The 14,742-nt window shown below is 35.9% G+C and overlaps 2 protein-coding genes and 1 long non-coding RNA gene across 4 annotated transcripts; 2 read left to right on the forward strand and 1 right to left on the reverse strand.

The window, feature by feature from the left end:
* The first annotated feature begins 234 nt into the window (after nucleotides 1–234).
* Nucleotides 235–7,352, forward strand: LOC106961475 (C-type lectin domain family 4 member A-like). The gene is made up of 7 exons (XM_015055240.1): nucleotides 235–426; nucleotides 2,141–2,221; nucleotides 3,351–3,443; nucleotides 3,518–3,703; nucleotides 3,798–3,958; nucleotides 5,181–5,299; nucleotides 6,895–7,352. The coding sequence occupies exons 1-7, from the start codon at nucleotides 357–359 to the stop codon at nucleotides 7,040–7,042; spliced, it is 858 nt and encodes a 285-aa protein (XP_014910726.1). The 5' UTR covers nucleotides 235–356; the 3' UTR covers nucleotides 7,043–7,352.
* Nucleotides 4,358–4,788, reverse strand: LOC106961476 (uncharacterized). Its single transcript, XR_001427775.1, has 2 exons — nucleotides 4,507–4,788; nucleotides 4,358–4,437 (listed from the first exon to the last, which is right to left on the reverse strand). It is a non-coding gene; the product is annotated as an uncharacterized LOC106961476 (long non-coding RNA).
* An 826-nt stretch (nucleotides 7,353–8,178) lies between the features above and the next one.
* On the forward strand, nucleotides 8,179–14,558 carry LOC106961484 (C-type lectin domain family 12 member B-like). Of its 2 annotated transcripts, none has more exons than XM_015055245.1 (7): nucleotides 8,179–8,347; nucleotides 8,582–8,647; nucleotides 9,413–9,520; nucleotides 11,728–11,922; nucleotides 12,336–12,490; nucleotides 12,613–12,728; nucleotides 13,502–14,558. In XM_015055245.1, exons 1-7 carry the CDS (start codon nucleotides 8,278–8,280, stop codon nucleotides 13,647–13,649), a joined length of 858 nt encoding a protein of 285 aa, XP_014910731.1. In that variant the 5' UTR covers nucleotides 8,179–8,277; the 3' UTR covers nucleotides 13,650–14,558. The 2 variants fall into 2 exon arrangements, with proteins under 2 accessions (XP_014910731.1, XP_014910732.1); XM_015055246.1 differs by having other exon boundaries at nucleotides 9,419–9,520.
* Nucleotides 14,559–14,742: the final 184 nt, after the last annotated feature.

Below are 14,742 nucleotides of genomic sequence, written 5' to 3' on the forward strand. Positions count from 1 at the left end.
AAAATGGAGGAAAGTAGTTTAATGGAACAAAGGCAGAGAGAATCATCATAAGGTCTGTAAAATGGTCACATCTCTGCAGACCCCACACATCCTGGACACAAACCGTTTAGACTTTTCCCTTCAGGCCAGTGTCACCAGAAACAGCCTCTTCCCTCCCAGTTTTTCTCTGATGAACACTTGGTCTAAATGTCCCTCTTTGGTTTCATAACTTTGTCTGAAAAGAAGAAGTGAACATCCTGTGTCGACTCAGAGCCTGAAAACACTCAGAATGACGTTGAAGCGTCTCTGTGGAAGTTTAACTTTGTTCGTCTCTCTGGGAGATTAAACAGTTTTCTGCCTCTTGTAGGTTCTTAATCATGGAGGAAGAACTGAATTATGCAAATGTGACTTTTAAGACTATTGGTGTCTTCACACACATCGACTCAGGTGAGGTTTTTATTTTACCAGTTTGATTATTTTGATCAGTTTTATTTTCATTCAACACAACAGTTCAAAACTTCAACTGAATCATTTCCTTCTCGTTTCTGCGCATGTTTGCAGAAACATCTCTGCAGAAATACACATTGTTCAAACACAGAACAAGAAACCAAAAAAATATTTTTCTCCTTATATAATCTTCACAACTACAGAGCAAAATGTTTGCATTTTTCTTCATAGTAATAGTTAATATAACGACCATTTACATCAGTGAATGAACTTCAGGTGCAACATCTGCTGCAGGTAATTAGTCCAGGTGATCTCTGATCACCAGCTGCAGGTTTTACTGTTTTCACTGTCATACGGCGGCGTATCAGGGCCATAGTAGATTTAAAAAATGAAAAAAATTTCTGCCAAAAACTCAGAAAGGTGGAGATTAATCTAAAAAAAATTAAAAAAAAAAAAAAAACAAGAAAATGTCTGAGGTTAAAAAGTTGAAAATTTTAATGAAAATAAAAACAAACATTTTGAGAATAATCTCAAATTTTCCAGAAGAAACTTGGAAATTTCTGAGTTTGAGAAGTCCACAATTTTGAGATTAATCTCAGAAATTTTTAATTTGTGAAACTCAGAAATTTCCAAATTTTTCAAGAACATTTCTGAATTAATGTCAACATTGAATTTTTAAATTAAATTTAGGAATGTTAGACTTCTGGAGATGACAAATGTCCATGTATTTTTTTTTTTAGAAAACTTCTGAGCATAATCTCAACATTTCTGTTTTTTGGCAGAAATTTACTCCTTTTATCCACATCAGTAATATTTTGTTGTACAGTAAACCATTTGGTTTGGTTCTCTTCTGCTCTGGCCTACTTTCTCTAAAGTATTTTAGAAATTAGCCTTTGCACATTTTGCAGCTTTGACCAAGACTTTTGCAGAAGTGTCATGCCTCGTAAAACGTCATGTTTCCATGGCAACGTAGAATTTCTTATCACATCTGGGTTCTGAACACTCACTGCCTCCTTACCTGACATTTTAAATTAAATTGATTTATTAGTTTATTGATTTTTTTTCCATACTTCATAATTCAGAAAGAAAAATAAATTTATGTTTTCCTTTAGAATGTATTGATTTGTAACTTTGCTTTTCAAAACAAGTTTATTTTCATGTTTAAAATTAGCAGCTTTAGCAGTAAATGAGGACAGACACTGGATGGAAGTGACTCAAATTACTTTGGGAAGCGATTCTCAATGAAAGGCTGAGTTTTCACATCACTACATCAAAGCTTTATCTAGTCCAGTGTTTCTCCACCCTGGTCCTCAGGCCCCCTGCTGTGCATATTTTAGATGAGCCTCTGTTCCAGAACAGCTGATGCAAATGATTGCATGACCATCAAGTACTGCAGAAGCCTGTTAATCACCCAGAGATACAATTCAGGTGTGTGTGCATGTTTTAGGGAAATACCTAAAACATGCAGGACAGGGGGGCGGTGAGGACCGGGCTGAAAAACACTGATCTAGAATGTTCTTCCTTTAAAGTTTTAAATGTTATTATCGCCACCTACTGTCCACATCTGTTATTAATCCCTAAATCAAACATAATGTTTAGCTATTTTAAGTTTTAGAGAACAAAAAATATGTAAATGGCAGAAAAATGCAAAACTAAAAAAAATCACACATTTATATGCTATTGTTTTGTTTTCTGATTTTTTTCTTTTCCTTAGAAAAATTGAGCCTTAAAGAAATAATTTACGACGAGGTGAAGACAGAGGAGAAGACGCAGGACACACATCCGATCATAACAGGTAACCTTGTTCCCGTGTGACGTCACATTTCCATGAACTTCGTAACTGACAGCCATTTCGGTTGCTATGACAACAATAAACAAGACAAGTTTAGAGCTAGCTCTCGCTTCTCCTTTCTAAACAATAAGTACATTACAACTGTTGAGTACTCTACCCACCTCTGTATAATACCATAAATATCAGTGATATTAGTACTTACTGCTTAACTGGCTAAATTAGCTTAGCTAATGTAGCTTTTATCTGCTAGCTAAGATGGACATGTAGCCTATACTCATACAGAGTTCGTACATCCAGAGTTGGGTAGTAACTAGTTAAATTTACGCAATTACGTTTACTTGAGCAACTTTTTTTTTAATGTACTTTTAGGAGTATTTCTACTACTCTGTACTTTTGACTTTTCCTTGAGTAATTTTATTAAGAAGTAACTCTGCTCTTATTTGAGAAACTTTTCTGCATTTTCTACCCATTGAATAAAAACCAAAAATTCACCAGACACAGAAACACGGTAGTTTTTTAACTGATTTGGAAAAAAATTATTTTGCCTGATTTTGTTTTTGTTACTTAAATTAATTATTGTCGTTTTTGTCCTTAAAATGCCAAAATTTCCATTTAACTTTAGAATTTGGTCCATGTGACGATGTAATTTTTAAATATTAAATGATTGATAATTTGATCAGTCTTTCAGTACTGGTGTAGAGTTTTTACCAAATACTCTTGTGTAATTTCTTGGACAGATACTTTTTACTTTTACTTGAATAAAAATATGTTGAAGTAGCGCTACTTGTACTTGAGTATAATTTTTGTGTACTCCACCCACCTGTGTGTCCGTCCTTTATAAATGCAAAACATTGATAAACATTGATTGTCTTCATGTTCACTGTTAACCACATCGTCAAAACGTTTCCTTTCTCCATTTCATGCGGGTCGATCCCGACAGCAGCCATTTTGTTACTATATTCTCTTGCACATTTGGTCAAGAGAGTTAAAATACTTTCTTTTTGTTGTCTCAAACGTTCAGCTATGTTTGCCTTGCCTACCAAGATGGCGGAGATCATGTCCAGTTCAGACTTGTGGGAACTATGTATTAAAACTGAAAATGTTTTACTTTTTATTGATCTGGTTTTCATAGAAAATGAAAAGAGAGCTCAGTTTCACCCTCTGCCATTTTTGGGGATGATCTGCTTCATCCTGCTGCTGGCCATCATCATCCTCAGCGTCTACTGTAAGTCTGTCTGTTTCTCTGGCCGTCTGAGCGTCTACCTGAGCAGGTAAAACATTTTAAACACCTGACTGCAGTCACGTCTGAGCAGAGGAGACAGTCAGGCATTTTAACGAAGCAGAATCGGAAGCTGGCGGCGGTGAGTGCAGCTTTACGGAGACGAACAGCAGAACTGCACCGAGAGAGAAACCGACTCAACTGGACTCTAGACGTCATCCTGGAATACAACAACTTTCCTGCGGCTGAACGCTGCCCACAGAAACGTTAGAAAAACAGATTTTAATAGACCATTTCTGCAATGTTTTAATCCTTTAAGCATCTTAATCTTTTTAATCCGTGGTTTTTATTGTTTTACAGAGTGTACGCCTTGCCCGAACGGCTGGGCGATGTTTCAGTCAAACTGTTACCTGTTTACAAAAGACGAGTACAGCAACAAGTGGAAAACCTGGCAGCAAAGTCAAGAGTTTTGTGTGAGAGAGAATGCAAAGCTGGCGGTGATCGACAGCCAGGAGGAGCAGGTAAAGATTTTAACCATAAAAATCACATCCAACGTTTTTTAATTAGAGTGAAAACAAATAGATTTTTATATGGGATTATGTTAGGAAAGTTACATAGTAAAAAATTAATAATGTTTTGGTTTATTTAGCCTGTCAGAGAAAAACAGTTTTTCCTAACTCATATTTTCATCCTGTTATTGCATCTGTAAATGTAAGATTTCCAAATTAAATATTAAATTTACAAGCTAAACTGAATATTTAAATTTCAAATTAGTATTTAGTTAGGAAGCTAAACATTTGGTTCCCATCAAAATGTTTAAGTTTGAGCAAAATATTTAGTTTCCAAATTAAATAGCTAGCTCTGTCATGTTGGTGTCGAGTTTTCTAACCCACATGCAGAAACACTCCAGAGACAGGAAATACAATAGTGTGATTTATTTACAGTGAATTCAAACAATGAGAATTAGGATCCTTGGTTCGTCTGGCAGATCTCAGGGCAACTAGGGGAGGACAGAGATGATTAGTCAGGACCCAGGAAATTTGCTGTTTGGCGGAGGTTGGAGATATACCTGTTCAGGGGGAGTGTTGGACTGGGAGAGGACCTTGAGGGTCTAGAGGCTGGTCAGCAGGTTGAGGGTTGAGATCAGAGGCGGCGGCAGAGGACGGACAGGTAAGACTCAAGGCAGTGAGGGTTCCGTCTCGAGGGTTGACTGATGACCTGATAACTCCGGACCAGGGTAGCTGGGAACACAGAGACAAGAAGGGTCAGAATCTGGGAACAAATCCAGGTAGAAGTAGCTCAAGGTAAGCCGGTACCATTACTGGCTAACACTCTGGCAGAGAAGTGTCAGCATACTTCTCCATTTATATGCCTCCAAATGAGTAGATGGAGGACAGGTGTGCAGACGCCGACTCGCCCTCAGGAGGAAGGTCTCAAGCTCCCTCTAGTGGAGAAAAGATGACAAACCTCAGGATCCCAACAAGCTCTGAATTAAATATTTATTTTGCTAACTAAATATTAACTTTCAAATCATTTTTTTTTTTTTTGTGAATTAAATATTTAGTTTGGAACTCTTAAATTTATAAATGTAGTAATGATATGGTGAAAATATGATTTTGCTGATAATTTGTTTACTGTGTAACTTTATAAATGGCATCCTGTTTTTTTGTTTGTTTGTTTGTTTGGTTTTGTTGTTGTTGTGGTTGTTATGAGATTTTTAATCTTCTTTCTTTTAAAATGCAGGAATTTATAAACAACAAAACAAAAATATACCACGATAAAAAGCACGGCTACTGGATCGGGTTAAAGAAAGACACGGAGGACATGTGGACGTGGTCAGGCGGCCGGAACCTCTCTGTGACGTAAGCACCACGCAAACAGAAGAAAAACTTCAGCATTTCCTAATTTCCTCCCAACCTTTTCACCTGCAGGAGTCACTGAAAACCCAGAAATACCCTCAGTAGTTTTCACAAGCAGGAGGTGAAAGGTTGCAGTGAAGAAATCACTTCCATCGTTCAGCTCCTTCACTGGACCGCAAACGTCAAAATAAAACACAAACTGTAAAACGGAGCAGTGCTGCCGCCAAGTGGTCTCACCACGCACTGCAAGGCCTCATTTTCACACATACACACATAAATTAAACGGGTCAAACACCTCCCAGTGTTTCTGTAAATCAAGCTGAACTATTTTTTATGACCATGATATATTTTTTTAGACTTTTTGATTTACATTTATACAAGTAAACTTCTTCTTTTGCAGAAACCTTTAAGAAAATTTTTGCTTAAATCTATTTTTTGAAAATGACTGCACAAGTTTAGGATAATTTGGCTCCTCAGTGTTGTTGTTTGTTATTAAGGTAAGAACATTTTCACCAAACAGTAGATCAGAAGAGGGAAAATTAATCAACTTCAATCGATTTCAGTTCATTTACACCAATTTACAACATGCATCATGTTTACACCCAAAACATAAACTGGAACAATTACTACATCCATGTCTCAATTATTTTAATGACATTATTAATACTGTTCAGGGCTGAAACAATCAGATTAATACATAATTACTGAGTCATTGTCAACTAATTTAGTAATTGATTAATGCTTAACAAACTCAAAAAACAAACTGTTTCTGGAACAACAACACAGTCAGAGCAGAAATTAAGCCAAAACTGTACAATACATATGAAAGGTGCAAATAAAAAATCCTAGATTAGTTATAAGTGATAATGTTCCCGATCATATAGGCAGATCTAGGCAGTCTAATTCTATGCTTCATGCTCTGAGAGACATGCTTTATTATTTATTTTACAATATATTTATTCTTCCTACTTGCACTTTATGAATCATTTGAAAGAAGATTTGTTGCAGTTTATTTTTATGTTTGACCAACCCAGTCAACCCGTTGTTTTGTTTATTTATTTCCACTATCTGTTTGAGTCCTAATTTTCTACATGTTTGACCAATTTTATGAAGCTATTTGTGCGCTGCACTGGTGCAGAGTTATCAAATGAATTTTAAATTTTATAAATTTATGTTTGTGTTTTCAAAGTTTTAAGTTAATTGATCAGTTTTAGTGTATTGGATCGATATCGGCCGATACTAAACCTTAGATATCAGCATCGGAAGTGAGAAAAGTGGATTGTTGCATCCGTACAACAAAATGTTCATTTTCTTCTTTACAAAATGAATTTGATAGTTTGATTATTTCCATTTTAATTTATTTCTAGTTATGGATTAAAAGGCTTTAGTGGTTAAATGAAAAATCTGCAGAATGTGCCAATTTATCATCAGTAGAATAATTATTGGTTTCAGCCCTAACACTGTTCATTGTACTGGCATAAAGAGATGCAGCGTTACAGAAGGAATCTCTTCCGATTGGCTTCCTAAAACAAGCAGCCGGTTGAAGTTTCTTAGGTTTGAGCAGAACCGAAGTGACTCCATGTGTTTTCTTCCTTCAGCTTCTGGTCGACAGAAGAAGCTGGAAATCGACTCTCCTGTGGTTTAATTAACCCGCATCTCAACAATTCATCCAACTGGGCCAAAACCAGCTGCGACATGAAGAACCGCTGGATCTGTGAGACCAGAGTCCTGATCCGACCCGATTAGGATCCACAAACTGAACCAGTATTTATAACTATTTAAAACTTAAACTGTTAAAACCTTTCTGTGTTTCCTGTTTATTTAAAAGGATCTGATGAAACGCCTCAGACAGGATCTCTGGATTTATTTCTGTGCTTAAATATTAAACCAGGCACATAATTTATACTGAGAAGATGAAGCTCCGTTGTTTCCTACAGACACTGATGATGTATTTTAGCTCTGCATGTTTTTCCATCCTAACAGGATTTCTAATGCTAAACGTTTCTGGAAAATCTGTCATTTTATTTGTTTTTAAAATAAACAATTAAAATTTCTAAAAAAAAAAATGTTTCTGAAATTTTCTCATCATTTTTTCACACAGTGATGTCCAAATTGTGGCTCAGGGGCCATTTGCGGCCCTCTGGATGATTTTGTTTGGCCCTTGGTCCACAATTCAAAAATATAGCAAATAATTTCTGATTTTGCAAATAACTTTTTCTTAAAACATTCATGTATTTAGATGCAAGACAAAGTGTTATTCTTTAATTAAAAATGTTTTTTTTTAAAGTCCTAAAACTAAAGTTTCAAAAATAATTACCTGTCATTTAAAACAGCAACTGTGTAAGACCCTGTTTATGTTTTGGATCGATGATGATTTAGACTACTTTTCTACAAAAATTTGATTACTTTGCTTTATGAAAATATCGTCTATTTAGTATGTCATCTAAGACATAAACACAACAAACATCTTAAGAAATAAATGTGGCCTAAGAGGGAATCAACTCTAATGCGGACCAAAAAGTGAACTCTGCTTCATCTAAAATCTTTTCTTCAGAGGTTTTGTGTCGATTTCTTCAGTAGCTTTTGGGGCAGCGCCCCCACAGGCGAGGAGGGGAACAGGTTTTTAAACTAGTTTGGATCGTTTGACACAGTGTAGTGTTAAAGTGAACCCAGCAGCTGAAGATGTAACAGATGTTGAAATTTTGGTCCCCAGTCAAAGCGAATCTACTCAGTATCAGGTGTGAAAACAGTCTTTGGGTTTGACTCCAGCAGCTTTGCACGTGTTAAAATGTGTCAGCTTGTTGTATCACAGCGGTGAGGAAAGGTTTCCCAGAACAGTTTGAGCAATAAAACATCCACAGACTCTGAGGTTATTGTAAAATATGTGAAGAGGAAGAGGAACCTGTCTGAGCTGCAGCTGATATGATTCAACGGCTGTTGGGCATTTTCTGATCAGTTTTCAGTTATTTTTTGTGTGAAGGATGGAGAACAACGGGGACGAAGTCTGCTATTCTACAGTCAATATCAAAAATAGCAAACCTTCTCCGACAGGTAAGAGACTCCACAAGTTTCATGAGGTTTAGGAGGCAACAAAACTCAAAGCGCTTTGTTAACTCTTTAGAAAGTTAAAACTGGATTCTTATTACATTACATGTAATAAGCCTTAATCTTATTTTATCAGTGAAATCTCTTATTATCATACAAAAATTCATTCAGTATTTTGTGCCTTATAATTTTCCTGTATTGTGAGGATGAAGTGAATCATCTGCTGTTTCTGTGCTTCAGACACTGAGGAGGATTCAACTGTTTACTCTGAAGTGAAACAGAAGAAAGCTGCTCCTGCTCAAACCAGTAGGTGTAACTATAATCCATCCGTCTGAGTTTTTCTCCATCCACTTTTCTCTGCACACACAAATCCTGAAGGACAATCAGAGAGACGAGTTTATTGAGCAAAAGAGGGAACCCACGCATGAACAGGGGGAACATTAAAACTCCCTGCACAACGACACCAGCCAAAGACTGAATGCAGGTCTTGTTTCTAAATCTGCAACTAGTAACATTAATATTAATATAAATATTTAATAAATGTAAAAGAAGAATAAAAGGAAGATGAAGAGGAAGTAAAAAAAGATGCAAAGCAACGGTGGCTCTGAAATGCAAAACATTTCAACAAACCAAAAGTATGTTGTTTTTTCATTTGTAATTGTGTTTAATGTTTTGTGATTTTTTTATTTTGTAGTTGTTAATGTCGTTGTGTTTTTGAATATGTTTTTGTGTTCTTAAATTTGTAGTTGTGTGATTTGCTGATGGAGTTTTGCACTTCAGGGCCTCCATACAAACACACACTGTGTCACGTTTGGTTTTAAGGTGGATAAAATTAAATTAAAATAGCAGAGTAAAACATGTACTTCAGAGGAAGAGGAAACAAACGGTTAAAACTATCGCAACATTTAATTGTGATCTAACTTTGAGTCAAAAGGTTCAATCAAAGAAGTTAAATTTTATTAGCGAGTTTTAAGGCAGAAGCTTAAATTTGACACTTTTGCTACTGTAGACAAAAATAAACGCTATTGAAAACCACAATAATAACCATGTTAATGTCGTTGTTTCTGTCAGGTCAAGAGAAAGAGGAAACAGCAGCTCTCTGTGACTCTCGCCTGATGCTGGTGTGTTTGGGGATTCTCTGTGTCCTGCTGGTTGTGAGCATCACCGTCATCATCTACAGTGAGTTTCACCTCAGCAGAATAAACCTCATTTAGCAGAAGTAAACTGTTATTGTGGCAGCCTCAGGGTAAATAACAGGTCAAATTGAAATCAAGTCAAAGAACATTTGCAAACAACATTTCAAGTATTAAGGTGAAAAATAAGTTTAAAACAGATAAATTAAAAACATAACAAAATTGCAATGTGTAACGTAATATTATGATAAATATGTAATTCAAGTAGATAAAAATGTGGCAAAGTCGTCACAGGGCAACACTAACTGTGTTTACATTAAATCAATAAAAATTTGTTTAATGGAAACAGAAACTTAGATTAAAACGTTTTGGGGCTTGAATGAAGTGGTTTTTCAGTCGCATATTAATAGATGTATTTCGCAAAACTGCAGTGGAAACCGGATGTTACCACTGGCAGAAACAACAAAGAAGACATCAGGAAGTGGTAGGATGGTTTGTTTTTATTTGTTTGCTTGTTTGGACAATGTGCAGCTGGCTCCACCAGGGCTTTGATGGCATTGCAATTCATAAAAAGTTGTGTGTCACTCAAACGTGTTGAATCCAAAGTTCTTTCCCCAAACCGTAGCCGCTGCCAAGCATAAGGAGTTTGTCTCTTTAACGCCTGAATAAGACGCCAACATCTCATCTGATGACTGACAAATGAATATATCTCATTTATTTGTTTACATTTGTCGCTGCCATGATTTTTAATGACTTATCGGGTGAACAAGCTTATTAACGTGTATTAACGTATTTAATGAAAGCAGTGCAACTTCGAATTTTGGGGTGGGGGTCGATATTAGCAGAATATCAACAAAGATTTGCACACATCTATATTGGAAACTCAGCTACAGAGGTAAAGAGGAGAAACCGGTGTTCTATCAGATAACCATACGCTGTCAGGATGGCGAACATGCAGTTAGTACGCATGCCCGCGCATGCGCATTAAGAAGTCCGACCGTCAGTGGAGTTGTCAGTTCAGCATACGCAATAAGTTATGACGAAAATAAGTCATTAAATTGTTTATAATATGATATAATACGATAGCTAGAAGGATATTCATGCGTTGTCGTGGTTTCAAAGTGTATTTAAAGCAGTCGAGCTGCAGCTGCAGTCAACCACAACACACGCCCGTGTAAAACTCATTAACCTACTTAACCGCTAAATCAGGATGTCATACAGCTGTTCATAACAAAGTGTATGATGATCTACGTCATGATTCTATGTTGCTGATTAAATAAAATCGTATGGTAATGACTGCTTATACATGTCAGAGCTAAGCGTAGTACTATCTGACAATGTAGGCTGATCTGACAGAACACCGCCATGCACACAGTTCTGCCTATTTAGAGCATTAAATTAACCCAACATTTATGTTTTTGCACCATGAAAGAAGGTTTGAGTACCTGGAGAATATCCACACAAACATCAGGAAAACATGCTACCTCCATCCTGTATGGCTGTTAGCTTGATTTTTACCTGCCGCGCTTCTGATCCAAATACTAAATAATCCACACAAAGTCCGATGAACGGTGAATTTTGCCTTCTCTTTGAGAAGATATCAGAACAATTCTTCAGTCTTGCTCGGTATTCCACATATAACAATTTAAAAAACATGTATGGAGCCAAACTAACTTCTTCACATCCATTTTCTTTCTGATCTCCTGTCACGCAACACATTTCATATGATGTTTCAAGTACTTCCACTAGATGGCGGTGTCGCACAAAAATACACTAAAAACAGATCTTACTGTGAAGGAAATATCTAAATATACAGAAAGTATACGATAATTCTACACAATAATAAACAATATTACAAAGCGACATTTTTGGCTCTTACAGACTTTATGTTGAGATTCAATCTCTGGACCTTCTTGCAAATCAACAGCAAAAGTTAACAATTAAATCAAATATTAACTTTCTTTTTTACTTCCTTTTTCTTATAAAGCAAGGCATTTTCTTGAAATACATAAATACATTTTTACTTTGTTTCTCTAAAGTTCATGTATTTATGGTTTATGACTGAACTTTGTTCAGGCTTGAAAACTGAAGTCAAATTCTTTATTTGTTCCTCAATTTGGTAAATAAAGCTGATTTTTTTTCCAATACTAAAGATACTTTCTAATGTCCTGTAAGAGTCTGAGAGAAATGTAATGTGTTGATGCTTCTCTGATACAGATTTAATGACTTTCTGACTAATTTATGTTTTTACAGTGAGCATGAAGACGACCATGCAGCAGACAGAAATCAATAACCTAATCAAAGAAAATGAGCGAGTGACTGAGGAAAATAAAATGATGCAGAACAAAAACAAGGAGCTGAGCCGAGAGAGAGATGACCTGAACAAGACTCTGGGATTCATCCTGAAGTTTGACAACTTTCCTGTAAAAGACTACTGTTCTGATGAAGGTATTAATATTCTAGATTAACTTTGAGACTCTGGATCATTGTTACTTTAAAGAAAAATTTTAACAGTGGTTTAAAACAAACCTGACCATTAGGTAAAATGCTGACATCAAAGATTCATCAGCAACAGGTTTACAGTGAAGCCTTGATTTCAAACAATATTGTTTTTATTTGGAGTGAACCGAGGATAGAGCCCTGTGGTACGCCACTTCTAACTCAACAGGTAGCTCAATGTAATCATCTTCTAATATTGAATTGCAATGTAGCCCTGAAGTCTTTGCTTGAACTATTTTGACTTTTAAAACATTAAGTAATCAGACAGGAATTTATTTTTATATTCTAATTTTTTTCTATTTCATATTATTTTACCAAAGTTTCGCTTTTTTCTGCTCTTTCCTCTTGTCTAATGGATCCAGGGTGTGAACCGTGCCGGACAGATTGGATCCTCTTTCAGGAAAAATGCTACCTGTTTTACGACAAACCGGCTCCTTGGAAGTCCTGGACAGAAAGTCGGACGTTCTGTCAGGACAAACATGCAGATTTGGTTGTTATTGATGATCTGGAGGAGCAGGTAAAATCTGACACCACTTCTACACTAACATGAGAATTTAAAAACAAATCTGGAAGTTTCCATGTAAAATTGATGGCTTGAAGTAAGAAGGTTTATAAAAATCTGAAATAATCTGCTCACAGAAATTTGTCAGCAATCACACCAAACACTACTATGACATTCACCACGGATACTGGATGGGGTTACAACATGTTAACAACAACTGGACCTGGGTGGATGGACGTACAGACACTCTTGGGTAAGAACTACGATCTAAAAATACACATATTTAGGTAAAAATGTAAATATATTTTGTCAAGATTGTAGAAGAGTTAAATGTACTGAGTGACAACGACTCCAGGACTTCTTCTAAAACCAAACCTTGGTGGACATGATTGGGTTCATTGTTCTGTTTGGACATCCAATGATGTCAAAGCTTACTGGGCTTCCTCGAGCTTCAGGCGTCCTCACAGACAGCAGGACAGTTTCTCCCAGGATAACCTGATTCCTGATTGAATCCATCTTGACCTCCACACTCTGCAAGTTTCCAGAGGAAGGGAAGCAGCCCCAGAGCATCATTGGGTCCCTGCCGTGCTTCACAGTGGGCAGGGTGTTCTTTTCAGCACGCGCTTCAGACGTCTGATCAGGCTCAAGAAGTTCCAAAAACGTTCTTTATCTCCCTATTATAGCTATGAGCAAACTGCAGCTGGGTTTTCTTGTGCCTTTGGGTCAGTGGTGCTGCAGGTGGTTGAGTTCAGGCATGGAGACCTTCAGTCCTCAGTCTGTCCTCACTGTGGGACCTGAAGATATTTTGTCAAAACCTAACTTGTTTTTGGTGTAGAATATTTTTTGATGCAGCTGTAAAAATAAGAACATTTAAATGTGTAAAATCTGATCTTTAATACATTTTGTACATGTGTGGCTTCTGTTGAATTCTCTTTTTATTCATATTTTGACAAAACATTTAGTTGCTGACAGTTGTCAGTTTGATGTCAGTACACTGCTGAATGAGGTCATGATTCTGTTTTTAAGGTTCTGGATGAAGGAGGCGTTCGGAAAATCAAGTCCAGTTGCACTTCTGATCCCAAAGAGAAATATCACAGAGAACTGGAACAAAGCAGATGAGATGTTTGAGAACAAATTCATCTGTGAGCATGAAGCTGTTATTTGGTCCTTCTAACTCTTCTCTTATAAATTCCAGACGTTTACATACACTATATAAAAACACACATGCATTTTTTGTCACGCTGTCTGATGTGAAATCAGAATAAACTTTTCCTCTTTTGGTCTATAATGATTACCAAAATATTTTCTACAACTTGAATAACGAGTGAGATTTTTTTTTCAGGCAATCTTCCCTGTAAAGAATCAAAAAATATACTTTATAGTGTATGTAAACTTCCGGTTTCAACTGTAATTAATTTTGTCATCAATTTTTGTTAAATGTCATAAATAAAAACACAAAGCCCTCTCTTAAATGCTGTTAAAGGATGGCTGAAGATTTTTAAACTGTCTCCATTTCCTATATGCTCATATGGACAGACTGTTAAATAACATCTCATCATTTAGTTTTAGATTAGTTTGAAGTATTATTAATTTAAAGGCCTTATGGATCATTTGTTCTGTTTATTCATAGTTTTAGTTACTTATTGCTGTTTTTATTTCATCATGCAGCAGCAGTAGCTGGAAATGTTCAGTAAAAGTCCAGACAAATATAGAAATTAAATTATTTATTTCAAAGAGCTCATTCATTTATTTATTTTTGTTTGTTTTTTACAACGCACAAAAACAACCTGGTTATCATTAGTTTTCATGTAAATACTCTGCTGTCAAACATATTTAACATAAACTCAAACCATCAGTTGATTCAAAGCATAATTTATAAAATAAATATTAAATCAGAGGCTTATTTAACTCAATGTAATTCAAGGAGAGTCTGTTTTCAGAGAATGTGTTTTTCATTTAATATGAATTGAATGCTTTCAATAAGCAAAGTTAATTGATTTTATTCAAACTGTTGCAGTCTTAAATGCATCATTTGTGATTAAACTCATTGTTGAAAAAGTTCAATGAAATCCCTTTGTTTGCAGGTCTGGTGTATTAACTTTGTGTGGTTTGGTTTTCCAGCCCTTGCTCTCTTCAGATATTTCTGTTTGTTATTTCAGCCACTTGATCATGACTTTCTATATACACTCCCTCTGGTCTTTGTTGCTTTTTATATTTTTATATTTTATGTTAATTGTTTCATCTAACTCAGTGTTTCTCAACCTTTT

The sequence above is a fragment of the Poecilia latipinna genome, unplaced genomic scaffold, assembly GCF_001443285.1.
Source record: "Poecilia latipinna isolate Pla-1442-1.1 unplaced genomic scaffold, P_latipinna-1.0 Scaffold1305, whole genome shotgun sequence".
Taxonomy (NCBI): domain Eukaryota; kingdom Metazoa; phylum Chordata; class Actinopteri; order Cyprinodontiformes; family Poeciliidae; genus Poecilia; species Poecilia latipinna.

What these genes read in the sequence shown, in the direction of transcription:
- LOC106961484 (XM_015055245.1), top strand. Translation starts at nt 8,278, where the DNA reads ATGGAGAACAACGGGGACGAAGTCTGCTATTCTACAGTCAATATCAAA. An exon ending in TAGCAAACCTTCTCCGACAG is followed by an intron (nt 8,348 to 8,581) that starts GTAAGAGACTCC and finishes TCTGTGCTTCAG; the next exon opens with ACACTGAGGAGGATTCAACT. An exon ending in GGACGTACAGACACTCTTGG is followed by an intron (nt 12,729 to 13,501) that starts GTAAGAACTACG and finishes TCTGTTTTTAAG; the next exon opens with GTTCTGGATGAAGGAGGCGT.
- LOC106961475 (XM_015055240.1), top strand. Translation starts at nt 357, where the DNA reads ATGGAGGAAGAACTGAATTATGCAAATGTGACTTTTAAGACTATTGGT. An exon ending in CTTCACACACATCGACTCAG is followed by an intron (nt 427 to 2,140) that starts GTGAGGTTTTTA and finishes TCTTTTCCTTAG; the next exon opens with AAAAATTGAGCCTTAAAGAA. An exon ending in CATCATCCTCAGCGTCTACT is followed by an intron (nt 3,444 to 3,517) that starts GTAAGTCTGTCT and finishes ACCTGACTGCAG; the next exon opens with TCACGTCTGAGCAGAGGAGA.